This window comes from Haliotis rubra, unplaced genomic scaffold, assembly GCF_003918875.1.
Source record: "Haliotis rubra isolate DU_JTF1 unplaced genomic scaffold, ASM391887v1 Scf270, whole genome shotgun sequence".
In the NCBI taxonomy this organism is placed as follows: Eukaryota; Metazoa; Mollusca; class Gastropoda; order Lepetellida; family Haliotidae; genus Haliotis; species Haliotis rubra.
This window is the reverse complement of record NW_025766781.1, coordinates 592,084-607,310: the sequence shown is the minus strand read 5'-3', so window position 1 is coordinate 607,310 and position 15,227 is coordinate 592,084. Positions and strand designations below refer to the sequence as shown.

Here is a 15,227-nt window from a genome sequence, read left to right as displayed (position 1 = left end):
GTATTGATGATGGTATTGTGATAGATGATGGTATTGATGATGGTATTGTGATAGATGATGGTACTGATGATGGTATTGTGATAGATGATGGTATTGATGATGGTATTGATGATGATGGTATTGATGATGGTATTGTGATAGATGATGGTACTGATGATGGTATTGTGATAGATGATGGTACTGATGATGGTATTGTGATAGATGATGGCATTGATGATGGTATTGTGATAGATGATGGTACTGATGATGGTATTGTGATAGATGATGGTACTGATGATGGTATTGTGATAGATGATGGTACTGATGATGGTATTGTTATAGATGATGGTATTGATGATGGTATTGTTATAGATGATGGTACTGATGATGGTATTGTTATAGATGATGGTACTGATGATAGATGATGGTATTGATGATGGTACTGATGATGGTATTGTGATAGATGATGGTATTGACAGTATATGATAAAAGTAATGATTGATCTGTCTCTCAGACAAATGAAAGAGGGCAAAAATGAGTTTTTGAGAGTCAGGGTTAATGTGATGGTTGTGAACGGAATGATTGTCATATAGCTTTCTTTGCTAGCAGCCAGATTGTATCTTTTTCATGAGAATTAGATGTATATTTTACAATATATTTTTTTTCTTCATTTTCCAGTTTGGCCAGTCCCGTCCAAAGATTAAGAAGGAACAAAAGCGGCGTCCCAAACCGAAAGATGGGACGCAGATGGTGTGCGGAGTGTGTGGCGATAAGGCCCTCGGCTACAACTTTGACGCAGTCACGTGTGAATCATGCAAGGCTTTCTTCAGGAGGAATGCATTGAAAGCAAAGGTGAGGGTGCTGAGGATATTTTGTTGATAGGAAGTCTGGTGTCCCCCTCCGTGATATTGTTTGGAATATTGCTAAAAGGGGCGTAAAACCAAAACTTACTCACTCAGTGGTTAAAGTGGTGGTTTATAAAGGCATCCGCTCATCACGCTGAAGACCCGGGTTCAATTCCCCACATGGGTACAATGTGTGAAGCCAATTTCTGATGTCCCCCGCCTTAATATTGGTGGAATATTGCTAAAAACAGCATAAAACTAAACTCACTCCAAATGTTAAGGCTAACGTCTTCAATTTGTGTAATCTTGCGTCTTGTATTGCAGACATTCTCCTGTAGTTTTGACGGCAACTGTAAACTTGACCCTCACACCAGGAAATTCTGCTCAGGATGTCGTCTCAAGAAATGTTTCACGATCGGGATGAAGAAGGACTGGATACTCAGTAAGTGCGGCCATCTTTGTTTGGTAGTTGAGCTGTTAACTGGGAACGCTTCCGCCAGGGGTAGATATCAATGCAGGTCATAAAGATCAATAATCAATAAATATTGATTGACTATCAATAAATACTGGAGAAGTAAATTTGAGCAAATGAATTAAAAAATGTTTGTCAGAAATCTGCAAATTCACATCACTGGTGAGTGGAAACACATACATGCATATTCAGACAAACTTTAGGATAAACAACTTCTTTATTCGGTAGATGCGACGTTTCGATACAGATTCTTGTATCGTTGTCAAGCAAGTATCTATCTATCTATCTATCTATCTATCTATCTATCTATCTATCTATCTATGGAAAACTTATATAGCGTCATATCCAGAAATAAACTGCTCTGCTGCGCTTGAGACTCTGATGGAAAGTTGCTGTATGCTTCACGGAAGTAATGAGTCTTTAGCTGTGATTTGAATGAGTCCAGGTCGTGGTTAGATCTCAGGTGTTGTGGGAGTTGATTCCACAAGTTTGGTCCGGCAATTTGAAAACAACGGCTGGTGTTGCAACTGGTTTTTAGTTCAGGTGGCTGAAGGAGAAACAGGTATCTGTATTGAAACGTCGCATCTACCGAATAAAGAAATTGTTTATCCATAAAGTTTGTCTGTTCATTAGTCTCCAACTTGTAAACATGCCACTCAAAGAAGTTACATGCATGCATGAATTTCTAGCTGAAATGTGGTTGTCTGATTGTATTCCAAGTCTGTTATGATACAACAAAACCTTATTTCATTTCATTTATTTATATATTAATGAGGATTAATGGTCCATTTCCATAAGGGCAGTGGGGTAGTCTAGTGTTTAAAGCGTTTGCCCGTCATACCAAAGACCTGGGTTCTATTCCCCACATGGGTACAATGTGTGAAGCCCATTTCTGGTGCTCCCCACCGTGATGTTTTTGGAATATTGCTAAAAGCGGTGTAAAACTAAACTCACTCACTCACCATATCCATAAGATTCTAGAATGCAATAGGACTGCAGGTATGCAGGTATTTTCCTAACAATATGTATTGCAGTAATGTTTCTGTGTTCAAGTACATTCTGCAAGAATTGTAAAGCAAGCAACCTGAAATTTACACTTCATTCATAATGATGTTTCCATTTTGAATAATAAAGTTTCGGAAATATACTGGACAAAAATAGTTCGGGATATATGTAAATTTTGAAATTATGATCATTGACACACTGAAAAAATATCAATCATAAAAATACCAATATCCCTAACTTATTTTGTCAAGTATACATGACAGATTTTTCTGATTTTAAAATTGTAAAATTGACTTAAGTATGTAGAAAATAGGATCTAAATGTACAGTCAGTATCAGTCTGCGAAATAGTTTCCAAATTTTGCTAGCCAGTCGGGCAAGCTATGCCTGAAACTTACTAGCCCACAAACTAATTCACAAGCCCAAAATTTGAATGTGGAAACTTAAGCAAAGGATTACAAAAATAGATGAGAATAGGATATTGTCGGCATGACATCATTAAGCTGCTGATATGATGAATATTTTTATCAGGCCATAATCGTGCATGATTTAGAAGTGTATTATAACTTAACAAGTCAGAGAGAGTGATATATTTACAAAATGACCCCATGAAAATTCATTAGCAAGTCAGGCCAGTGATTGTGAAGATTTACTGGCCCGATTGGACCGCTAGCCCATAGCTATTTTGCAGACTGGTCAGTATCAATCCCATATATATTGAATTTCATATTGCAATATACTTGTCTTTGTCACAATACCTTGAAATTCAGTTCTTTTGCCTTTACATAGGTCTAGCACAGAGTATAGTAACTATGAAATAATGTATCCCAAATTCAACCATCTGCGTATATCCAGGGTATAATATTTGTATCCTGTTGCAATAAACACCCTGAAACCATTCACTGCCATAACTTTGTTTCAGAGGTGGCGTCAGGTCATGACATACATGAGATGTAGAAACTGAAGAATTCATTTATTAATTTGATGTGTAGTCTTGATACTCCAATTCTTATTGTAAAAGTAAAAACATCGGAAACCTTGGCCCACAGATAAGTCTGTTTGTACCCACCATAGCTAAAGAGCATCAAAGTGTTTGACAGTTGTCTCCCTTTAGATTATATGTTAAGTCATACATTTTCAGATGGCAGTGTTTACTCTCACCGTTTACTCCACACATCATCATCATCATCATCATCATTGTCATCGTCGTCAAATGATGACAATAGTAATAGGCAATGGTGTACAACATAATTAACCCTGGTCAATGGATCATCATGCCATCAAATTACATTCTCAACTCCTTGGGCAGTCTACATTGTATATGCTTCTTGCAGGTGATGACCAGCTTGCGAAACGGCGGCGAAGATTCAAAGACACAAAGTCCCCAGATCGGTCAGAACAGGAACCCTTGTCATCGTCAGAGTCTCCATCGGGGAGCTCCGACGAGGTGAGCACCAGCTACAACTCTGACGGCATCTACAGCCCCACCTTCAGCGAACACTCCCCAGTGCAACCAACTCCATCCCATCCCGTAACCACCAGCGTCACCACAAAATCAGAACCAGAGGACAACTCATATCCCGTGCCTCTGCCTGAGGATGTACGACAAAGTATTGCAGAAATCGAGCAAGTCTATACCTCAATTTTTGACGCTCCATATAAGGACACCCAGGCCTTGCGACTTGAGACTCAACCCCAGACATCCAACGATCTGTTTAACATGACCGATATCTTCATCCGTCGACTTATCAAGTTTGCCAAGCTCATCCCAGAGTTCCGAGCCTTAGCTCAAGAAGATCAAATTCATCTATTAAAGGTAAGATGATACTGGGGTTTGGGGTTTAATTGAAATATATATGATATAGATATTACTGTGTTGATCACCAGCATATGATCCCATTCACATTCTCGCTCATGCATTCATTCTAATTTACAGCCATGGATCCGTTCCACAAAATGGTCTTAGCACAAAGATTATTGTAACTCCCACACTTTTACATAGACTTACATCTGTCGTAGGTACGATCGCTTTGTTGAATGGGCCTGATGTAACATTCACTCACTCACTCACTACTGATCTCATGCAGCTACTCTACTCCAACGTCATCCCTCTCACTCTATTCCAACTCCACTCCAACACTCAACTGAAACTCTCCACTCCAACTCCACTATAACTCCACTCCAACTATAACCCTCCAACAATCTACTCCAACTCCACTCCTAATCTACTACAACGCTCTACTTCAACTCCAACCCGTCAACTCCATTCCAACATTCTACTCCAACACTCAACTCCATCTCCCCTCCAACTCCCTTCCAACTCCACTCCAACTCAACTCCAGCTCCGCTCCAACTGAGCTTCCAACCCTCTACTCCAAGTCTACTCTAACACTCAATTCCAACTGTCCACTCCAACTCCATCTCCGCTCCAACTGAGCTCCAACCCTCCACTCCAAGACTACTCTAACACTCAATTCCAACTCTCCACTCCAACACTGCTCCAACTCCATCTCCACTCCAACTGAGCTCCAACGCTCTACTCAATTCCAACTGTCCACTCAAACACCGCTCCAACTCCATCTCCACTCCAACTGAGCCCCAACGTTCGACTTCTCCGACACTCAACTCCGCTCCAACGCTCTACTCCAACATTCTACTGTAGTTTCATTTCAGATGCGACACCGTCATCTCTATCACTGTTATCACTAACTTATCACTTGAATCATCTTCTTCTTATGCTTGAGGGGCGTGGGGTAGCCTAATGGTTAAAGCGTTGGCTCGTCACGCCGAAGACCCGGGTTCGAATCCCCACATGGGCACAATGTGTTAAGCCCATTTCTGGTGTCCCCCGCCGTGATGTTGCTGGAATATTGCTAAAAGCGGCGTAAAACCAAACTCAGTCAGTCTTATGCTTGAAAGCATCTGCTCAAAAAGCCTCTTCTTTGTAATGTGAATATGTCCCACTTATTTATCAGTAAGCCCTTCTCGACCAGCTCCTTCAGCAATGCTGAACGACAAATGAAGCAAGTCTAGACTTCCTCAGATTCAGCATACTTTCTGTATTATCATAATACTATTTTATATGTTCAGAGACTAAGCATTAGTCTGTACACCTCCATTCGACATTTTTAAATTGAGCCCTTGATGAGTCCCTAATCCCTTAACCCCATTGTGTATACTACTACTTAGGTGCATGCAAAAGTTGATGAAAATCAGTCGAATAGTTTCTGAAATATTGACTTATAAGTGAGCATGGGGTCGGTCGGGAAAAGGCAAAATGTCCAACGTTTTGTCGTAATTAAGTCTTAATTAATCTATTGCAGTCATCGAGAGAGTTCCCAATGCCGTTTTGCCTATAGCGTAACCATCTGCCGAGATGCATGCAAAATTTACACGAAAATCGGTTAAATAGTTTAGGAAATAATCTCTTTTTAGTGAGCATGGGGTCGGTCTGGCGAAAGGCTAACAATCCAACATATTGTTGTACTTGTTATATATTATCGAGGCGAGAGGTGCTTTTAGCTGAATGAATCGCAGGTCTCGGAAGTCATCACCTCGCTACCGTCTCGGGGGTTGCTTTGAGCGAGCGCCGTGGACGAGTATAAGTGTGTGTGTCTCTTGGCTCGGCTATGATGATGATGCATGGCCAGCTGACTAGCGAGATGTTTGAAGATCGCTGAGCGCTGTGGCTGTGGGCGAGACTCAGTGTGTGGCTCAGTTCGGCTTGTACAGGCAACTGGCTGGCTGGCTATGTTATGTAGATTTCCACTAAATCATGCCACATCTCTCGGCAGTTCCCATGGGTCGACTCGGTAGCATTGAGCGAGCGCTGTGGGCGAGTCGCAGTGTGTATGTCTCGGCTCGGCTATTTATCTACAGCTCGCTGAGATGGCTGGCTACGGTATGTTGATGTCCGCGAAACAGTTTATTGTGAATCTCGTATGATTTGTTTGGTTGTCGTAATGAATACATGTCAGGCCTGTTGCTACCCTTGTTCTATGAAAAAAAAATTCTTGTCTTCGCAAATGACAGCGTTTTTACGAGACTTGGTCCGAATCTCTTGTTTCATTCTGTGATATTTTGCGATTTCTGATAGCACCAAACGAAACTCTTCTTCAGAAATTTTAGAGTCGTGAGCGCTGTGGAAATATGATCGTCTATCGTGTTTAACTTCACTTCGGCTACAATTCTAATTTCGTCGTGTTTCAATGCTTTACGTTGCAGTCTGCGAGACACATACTTAAGGGTCAATCCCATCAACCCTACCACTCCGGCTGTTATTTCGATGCCTAGCACCACGGGTGCGGCCACGATGTTGGATAATAACCCGATACCTGCTATGCCTAATCCGATGCCGACTGAATCCAGAGCGCTGTCAACACCGCCCACGGAATTGACGGCCCTGTGATATGTTTTCTGTAATGCCAACCGCGTATCGCGTTCACGTTCTAGTTGCTGTTTGATCTCGCATATCTGTCACAAACGAAACCCGCCTACGGTTTCCAGTGTTTTCGCCACTTCATCCATGACCGGGTACAGTCCCATTCTGTATATATACTCTTTTTATAAAATAGTATTTAATTGGTCCTAAGTCAGTGTTTGATGAATATACTTTAAGCTGATGAGGTACAAGTTTTCGTATATATAAATGGTCTGGAGTTCAATAAAATCCTTTTGAAATATCATAATATCTAGGTTTGCGGTTGGGGTTCTTCCGGTTGTATACAAATACGACAACGTTTTTGTTGATGGCGATCATGCAAGCGTATTTTTAACTCATGCAGAAGGTTTATATCTACTCCGGGGGGCATCTCCAAGAAATGACAATAGAAAAGATAATAAAAATAGAACCTTATCATACTGATCCACGAGTCTGGCATATCAGTATATTTTAGTAAAAATAACTCTGCTTTTTTCTCATTGGCTGACTGACTGAGTTTAGTTTTACGCCGCTTTTAGCAATATTCCAGCAATATCACGGCGAGAAATGGGCTTCATACATTGTGCCCATGTGGGGAATCGAACCTGGGTCTTCGGCGTGACGAGCCAACGCTTTAACCACTAGGCTACCCCAACGCCCTTTTTCTCATTGGGGACTAACATGTTAGCCGTTTGTTGTGGTAATGGAGCTACGCTCATCCACGTTTTTCTTCCCGGATCAAACCTCCCCAGCAGTATCTCGTTATTTTTTAGCGAGACTCCACCATCATTATTATTCATGATAAGATAGGGGTAGGTCAGGACCAGGTTAATAATCAAGTTCAAGTGAGATTCGATGATGACGTCTCGTCGTTTGTACACGTTATCTTGTAAGCGCATGGCGTACAAGGCGTTTTCCTCGCCGGGCAGATCGAATCCCCGCGTGTCCCCGAGATTGGCTAGCGTGACGTTGGGAGGATGATGGTTCATCTCGTTTATATATAATGTATTACGAAATGGTTTTCAATTTGTTATCGGATAATTCCTCGGACGTGCACTTCAAACCCATGAGATGTATGTTGTCGAGTAGGAAAATTTCGGTGAGCGATATCGTGTCTTCCACGGTCACGGTGACTCCCTACAGACTGGTGTAGGCGTTAACGTTCACATGCATGTAAGCGGACCAAACTTGGTATTGTTGTGGTTTGGCCCAGCGGAGTTTGATCCCTTTCACAATTTTGACGACGTTACACGCCGACGGCAGTTCGCCGAGGTAGGCTTGGATGTACAGCATGGATTTCGCCGGCACATTTTGCAGGACGTTTACCACGCTGTCGAATTCCGACAGCATCTGCAATCCCACGATTGGGGTTGCTCGACAGCATGTGGGCTACTCTTTGCCTCAACGTGCTGACGATCACGCTGCGTCTTTGTGTAGGGATGTAAGCCACGAGCAGCGTTCCGTTGTTCACGACTTTCGTCAGGTAGTGATCTTTGTTGTCCATGAAAACGTGGGGAGTGGAGCGTGATGTTGAGATTCCGGTCGATTTGGGATGGCACTAACACCCATTTGTTGTCGTCATTGAAGATGAGAGTGAACTGCGTGTTTCTGGAGACGGCCGTGGTCTTGACGTCGTCCAGGTGGAACAGCCTGCCGCTGAAGGCTGGGGTTATCGTTCATTCGTCCTCATCATTGCGTATCAGGTCGTACCGAGTGTTGTTGACCGCTCCTTTGGTATCGATGAAATCGCCTAGGTCGTTGCCACCACCACCAGTGGCAGTAGAGGGCAGAAGTTCGACGCGTTTGTAAATGCTGTTTTTCAGTTGCAAGGCGTACAGTTTGCCGTCGACTCCGGGTTCATCGAATCAGCGCGTGTCCCCGAGGTCGGAATCGTTATGTTGGTGCATTTTCTAATGCATGTTCCTGGACCATGAGACTCCGTCATTGGCGTTTGTGCAGCGTAGCGCTGAGATATCCTATACTTATGGGATCAAGTTTAATGTCTAAAACCGATATTTTCAATTCCGTGATGTTGCCTCGGATTAATTTCTTGTAATGCCGCGACGAAAACGATTCGTTTTTGCCATCGTTGTACTTTTCCGTTTTCACCGGCACGGCTCTCAACAGTGTGGAAGGTCGTTCGCCTTGAACGTTTTCGGTCGTGCTCAGCTGATCAAATGAATGCACAGTTCGCGATACGGAACAAGATTGGGTAATTTTGTGCCGTTCACAGTGATTTTGGTGGTATGTTGTTCGACGTCAACCCGAGCGTGTAAGCCAACAGCCGACTGAGTCTCAAGTCGTTTTTTCCATTGTTGGCTAACATGACCGTGCCGTTCGAGTTGTTCATTTTGAGTTCGGCTCCAACGGGTTTGAAGATTTTTTCGTTGAGCGAGCACACGCTGTAGTAGCTGTCCGTTATTTGGTTGCGGGCGTTATTGACGAACAGCCTGTTGTTTCTGCCGTGGATGTTGGTCAATCGTGGGTAGTAGGTGATGTCGCAGAGCGCGACTTCGAGCTGACCGGACGTGTTATCGATCGTGTTCAGCAGTTGAAAGGACTCGCCGCTCGTGATTCCCGGAAGCGTCATGTACCTATTGAAAAAGTAGATATGTATACTATAACAATTCAAATATGTACAAACCAGGAGTGTTTTATTCTAAAAGTGATAATGTAAGTGCTACCTATTTCACGCAACCGAGTATTGTGGTAAATGCTAATGATGGTTTACATTTCATGGTTTCCAGTCACGAATTTTGTAATCGGTACATTCTTGGTTTAACAACCCGATGCAATTCTGGCAGAATCAATTCAATTTCGCCGTGTGGTGCGCGACCACAGGGTGTGCTGAGTCGGTCTGTATTCTCGTTTCACGTGTACTACCAGATCAGATGTATCCTGAAAGAAATCAGTGCCCCGATTCCGCAGGACAAGGCATGGAATGGCGTAAACAATCCATACGACCGACGTGCGTACGAACGCGTTTGCGATGAATTCAAACTAGATCCGAAGACAGTCGATTGGCGTTTGCCGGGTCCGAACCACAGTTTGGGCATTCCCATCGTTCACAACATGTCTCTTGTTAAAGCCAGCAAACAGCTAGTGAAAGATTGGGGTTACAAGTCGTATCATTACGTCAAGACGAACGACGATTACATGGCTTTCAACGACAGCAAGGATAACCACGTTTGGAGGTTTGAGCATGGACCTGTCGGACGATTGGAAATGTTCATGCTGGACACTTTGAAAGGGTTTACTCGTGCCGGTGTAGTCAGATGGATGATTCTATTCGAACGTACATGTGGGCCGTGCTGGGCGCTCAGACGCAAACGCGTTCCGGATTCGTGGGTCGTGAAGGGACGGCTTATGACGCGCAGAAATAGTTTGTGGCTAACGTCGAGGATGCCATTGCTAGACCGGTCGATCTACCGAGTGCCATCGCACGCTATCAAAACACGCTAGAATACGTCCGGTCGAAAGTCGACTACCTGTTTGGAACGAGACTGTACATGGCTCCGAGCCACATGCGACTGAGGGTGAACAGAGTGGTGGGCTACAACAACGAAATCATCATCGCCACCAGCGATCAAAAGTTGGGCTTGAACCAGGACGTCAATAACGCGAGTCGAGTCGTATCGCAGTACGAAACGGGCATCGTGGAACCGACACTGGAAGTAGAAGTAGCACCACCACGCCAACAACAGCAGCAGCTGCCCCCGCAGATGCAGCTGAACAATCGGCGGCACGTTGATCGCAAAACGGCACTGGTGGTCGGGGGGGAACGCGGTCGGTCGGTCAGGTTAAAAATTCCTTAGGTGCGACGTACACCAGACCCTCCACGGCGATGAGGGTTTTGACCGAGCCACGTGACGGTTTTCAATAAGGAGCCTAACAACCAGGAAATGATGCTGCCCAAGATGCCAGGCAGTGCTTTGGCAGCTTTGCCGGCAAATTTAGCCAGGGCTTCGCCGAGATATTTCAAATGTGTTTTTATCCAGTCTCTGACGTCGTCGCCTGATGATGGGCTAGTTGGTGTTGGCGGTGTACCACCACCGCCCATCAGCGATACGACCAGGGTCGATATGATGAAGCCCAAAACCGTGAGAACGCTGGCGATGCCATTAAAAAGGAGTCCCAATGAGTTGGAAGATTCAGAGTAAATCTAGACTTGCTTCATTTGGGACTTAAGCACTGTGGAAGAGTTGGGTGGTAGGGAAAATAATATGGTTTTAGGGACTGTGAGACAGACTAGGAGATGTACACATGTCTCTGGTTCCCATTGCGCAGATCGATGCTCATGCTATCGATCACTGGATTGTCTGGTCCAGACTCGATTACTCACAGACTGCCGCCGTATAGCTGGAATATTGCTGAGTGTGGCGTAAAATTCAACTCACTCACTCACTCACTGCTTGGTTCCTTCTCCCTTTATCACTTTCTAATTTTATTCATCCTTCATTAGAATAACAATCCGTCAATCTTTGGCTTATTTATTTGAAGAGGAATTGGTGTTTTTACACTTAGTGTTTAACAGACATTGTTGTATTTGTCAATATCATGACAAAGTCAATACTCGCATGACAGGCTTATGGAAAGCCATCAATCAGAGGTCGCAACGACCTTCATCACAAGTACTGGCTGAGGTACACTTTACAAATACCATGCAAGAAAGATGCAACACATAATCTGCGGCTGAATCTAACATCACAAATATCATCATAGGATGAAGCTGTTGTATTATGCTTTGAATGGGAAAGGTTGTTTTATCATCCTGACCTGATTCCTTCGTTGTATTTACAATGTGTAATACCAGCTCAAACGACTTCAGCAATGATATTTGCATGTTTTTCGACTGCGTTTGTAGAGATTCCTACCTCAAACCTGAAGTGTTCTGCACAGAACACTGCTCCAGATGATAATTTTAGCCATTGTGTATTTTACACCTGTTTTCTTTCTTGTTGGGTATCTTAGTTTTCTTTTGGTATGCAACATATTTTTTTTCCTTTGCCTCCTTTTTCGATTTGATCTGACCCATTTTGGGTTATTTTTAACCAATGAAAGACATTTTTAGAACTAGATCCAGGTTACATCTCATTTTCCTTTTCCTTTTTTGTGTTGCCTCAATAATCAGAAGCTATATAAGCTCACTACAGTGATAAATGTATTGATTGCAACTAGAAAGAGGAAGCACTTGTGTATAATTCACTGCAATAGAGTTTATGCGTGGGCGATCTCAGAATTCAGTCAGTAAGTGTAGAAAAGCTATTCTGGGGATAGGAACAGAAAATTATGGGCTATGTAACAGTGTTTTTCATTCATGTTTCTATGCAAGCAGCTCAAAATTCTCTGGGTTATTGCTATTTGCCTATCTGGAGCTGTCATAGATTCTGCCTAAACTGGTTACACGGGAACAAGTAGAAACTGCCTTTTAGACCTTATGGTTTAGTTTAGGACTGTAGACTGTTGCTCATACTGTCAGGGTGGTAGGGTAGCAGGGGCAGAAATAACCCATTGCCCGACCTGAGTCCAGTGTTTTTTTCTGTCGGGCAAGCAAATTTGTATATCACACTGTACAAGTGTCCAGTTGACTTTCCAGTGTTGATTATGTTGTGTATTTAAAAAAATCAACAAGAAAATCGGCCAGTATAGTGGAAAAATTATCAGGGCAAGTGATTTTACTTGTGCCACTGTACCGGGAGTACACTAGCAATTTTAAAGTTATTTCCAGCCCTGGGTAGCCTAGTGGTTAAAGCATTCACTCGTCATGCCGAATACCCGGGTTTGATTCCCCACATGGGTTCAATGTGTGAAGGGGTGGTGGCATAGCCCAGTGGTTAAAGCTTTCACTCATCACGCCAAGACACGGGTTTGATTCACCACATGGGTTTAATGTGTGAAGGGGCGGTGGGGTAGCCCAGTGGTTAAAGTGTTTGCTCATCAGGCCGAAGACCCGGGTTCGATTCCCCCACATGGATATAATGTGTCAAGCCCATTTCTTGTGTCCCCCCATGTGACATTGCTAGTAGCATAAACCCATACTCACTCACTCACTCATGCTACTCACTCACTCACTCATGTTACTTACTCGACTACTGGTGTTAATGGTCCAAATTTTATTATTTACAGGATGAATTAACAGCTCGAAAATTGTTGACTACAGCATTAAACATCATTCATTCAGCCATTTATTTGCAAACACAAGGTCAAAGTCATTGTCTGTGAAGGAGTTGATCTTTAATTGTACTGGGAGTACTTTAACTTAGCCTACTACTATGTCCGAACTAAGATGCACTATGATCCTTTGTGAACATGTTTTTTTCACCATTTACTGATATTTGTTGTTCTGTTTTCTTTGAAATCAGGGCGGAATCATGGAGATCTTTGTGCTGAGATCCGCAATGGGCTTCGACAAACAACAACAAATGTGGAAATACAAAATCGGGGGAGGAGGGACTTCAAAGCTCAGCCCCACTGTCATCAAGGACACACTCGGAAAGGAAATGTACACCGAACACATCAAGTTCGTCAAGTCATTTCACGTTTTGACAGGAAGCAATCGTATCGTAATGATGCTCTTGTTCATCATCGAACTCTTTTCCTCGGATCGTCCAAACTTGAAAGACAAAGTGATGGTTGCCAAGGGCCAGGAAAAATACTCCACGTGGCTGCAAACGTATTTGGAATCCCTGTACTCAGTCACGGGAAGCTCGATCTCTATATCCTAAGCTCCTTCTCAAACTATTGGATGTACGAAATCTCGGTGAAACAAGCTCCCAGCTTGCATCTCAGCTTGACGTGTCAAAGCTCGAACCTTTGCTTGTAGAAGTGTTTAATCTAAATACATGAGATCTATATTTTAGAAGAAATTTATCGGTGTACATGGAGAATTATTTTCAGGATTGAAAGTGACGTGTTATGACTGTTATTGACAACTTATTAGCAGGGATCTATTTTGATTTGTGTGATTGTGTTGCACAGCTGTTATCCCTCGTGGGTCAGTAACTTCGACAGCAACGTTTATTTCAACGCCGGATTCATCATATATATATACTTGTACTGTGTCTTAATTTCAGGAATCCAGATTTCCTTTGGAAATTTGCCAGGTTCATTCAGAAATGGAAGGATCTATCATTTTCGCTTTCTTTCATTCTGTGTTTGTTGTTTCCAAGGAAGATGTATATTTCGAGTCTGTTGAAATCAACAACTGTTGGGTTGTGTTTTTGTGTGTTTCAGTGTAGAATCATTCCTAATAGACACTAATGTTTATGTGTTTGTTGATCGCAGTGACGCTTTTGTGATAGGAGATTCTTGCCATCGATGTTGTTTCATCATGACAGCCTTCGACTGAGAACCACAAAACGTGTCTGGCTCACCGATCATCGCAAAAAAGTCACTCCAAACAAGGAGTGTGGCTTTTGAAATATTATTCATGGAACAAGCTACAGTAAATTAAACGAAATGCGTGATTTTTACAAGTTAGTTTGCTAAGAGTGTAAAAACATTTAGGATTTGAGTCCAGGATTTCAGTTTTAGATTTGTGACCAACGAGACTTACATATGGAGTTTTGGATACACAAAATGGAGATGGCATCTTGTTATGTCTGATGCTTCACAACGAATGTGAAAATAGATTTGGAAATATGGATTCTATGAGGTTTGTTTTTTCTTATGTTTGGGATACACCATATCATCAATTGGAGGTCACATACACCATTGTGAAGATGTACTGCAAGGGTTTTATTTCGGGGTGAAACCGTATACAGAGGTATTAGTAGAATCACGGTATATTGCCTTCAGTTCTGTATACTGTAATGCAATCCAAAAATTCGGTGTTTTCGTACCATCATTTCTATCTAGTCATAAAATGACAGTTTTGTTCATTCAAAATAACAAAGATTATGGTTATTTGATTTCCATGTTATTAAACAATGTAAGGTTTGGCTCCTGTCTATTTTTCTACATTATAAAATAAATATCTCATATACCGAACTGAAGGCCTTATACTGCAGGAGGGTACCGTTTCACCCCTAGTTTTATTTAATCCTATACAGAATTGAGTCACCTCAATATAATTATTTTATAAAATGTATTGCTGGTTAATTTCATGTGGTAATCTTATGTCTATTATATTGCCGAGTGCGAAGAATTGCAATACTGTCTAATTTTTTGTATGAGGCCAATTGGCTCTCATCTGTCATCTGTCCAATGTCCAGTGCCTGTTTACATGAAGACTGTCTGAAGTATCTGATCTGAAGGCAGAAGACGTAGTGTTGTACTTGATGTTTAGCATATAGACCAGGGCCTAGATTTTAGAAGCTCTCTTAGCGCTAAGATAGTTGTAAGTTAATGTTAATATGTGGCACTTACGACTTTCTTAGTGCTAAGAAAGCTTAAAAAATCTAGGCCCAGTAACTTATTTCATGTTGATTGAGAGACAGTAGCTGTCAAATCAGATGTTATAGTTGATAATATACCTCTTTGCATGAAGATGTCTCCTAAGGAGGTTG

General features: G+C 42.4%; 1 protein-coding gene across 1 annotated transcript in view; it reads left to right on the top strand.

The window, feature by feature from the left end:
* The window catches only part of LOC124280647 (vitamin D3 receptor-like), a 174,013-nt gene extending 159,474 nt beyond the window's left edge, over nucleotides 1–14,539 (top strand). Inside the window, 5 exon segments of the mRNA XM_046716630.1 lie at nucleotides 658–831; nucleotides 1,149–1,266; nucleotides 3,635–4,116; nucleotides 13,083–13,418; nucleotides 13,420–14,539. Of these exon segments, the coding sequence (XP_046572586.1) occupies nucleotides 658–831; nucleotides 1,149–1,266; nucleotides 3,635–4,116; nucleotides 13,083–13,418; nucleotides 13,420–13,566 (1,257 nt within the window). The 3' untranslated portion in view covers nucleotides 13,567–14,539.
* Nucleotides 14,540–15,227: the final 688 nt, after the last annotated feature.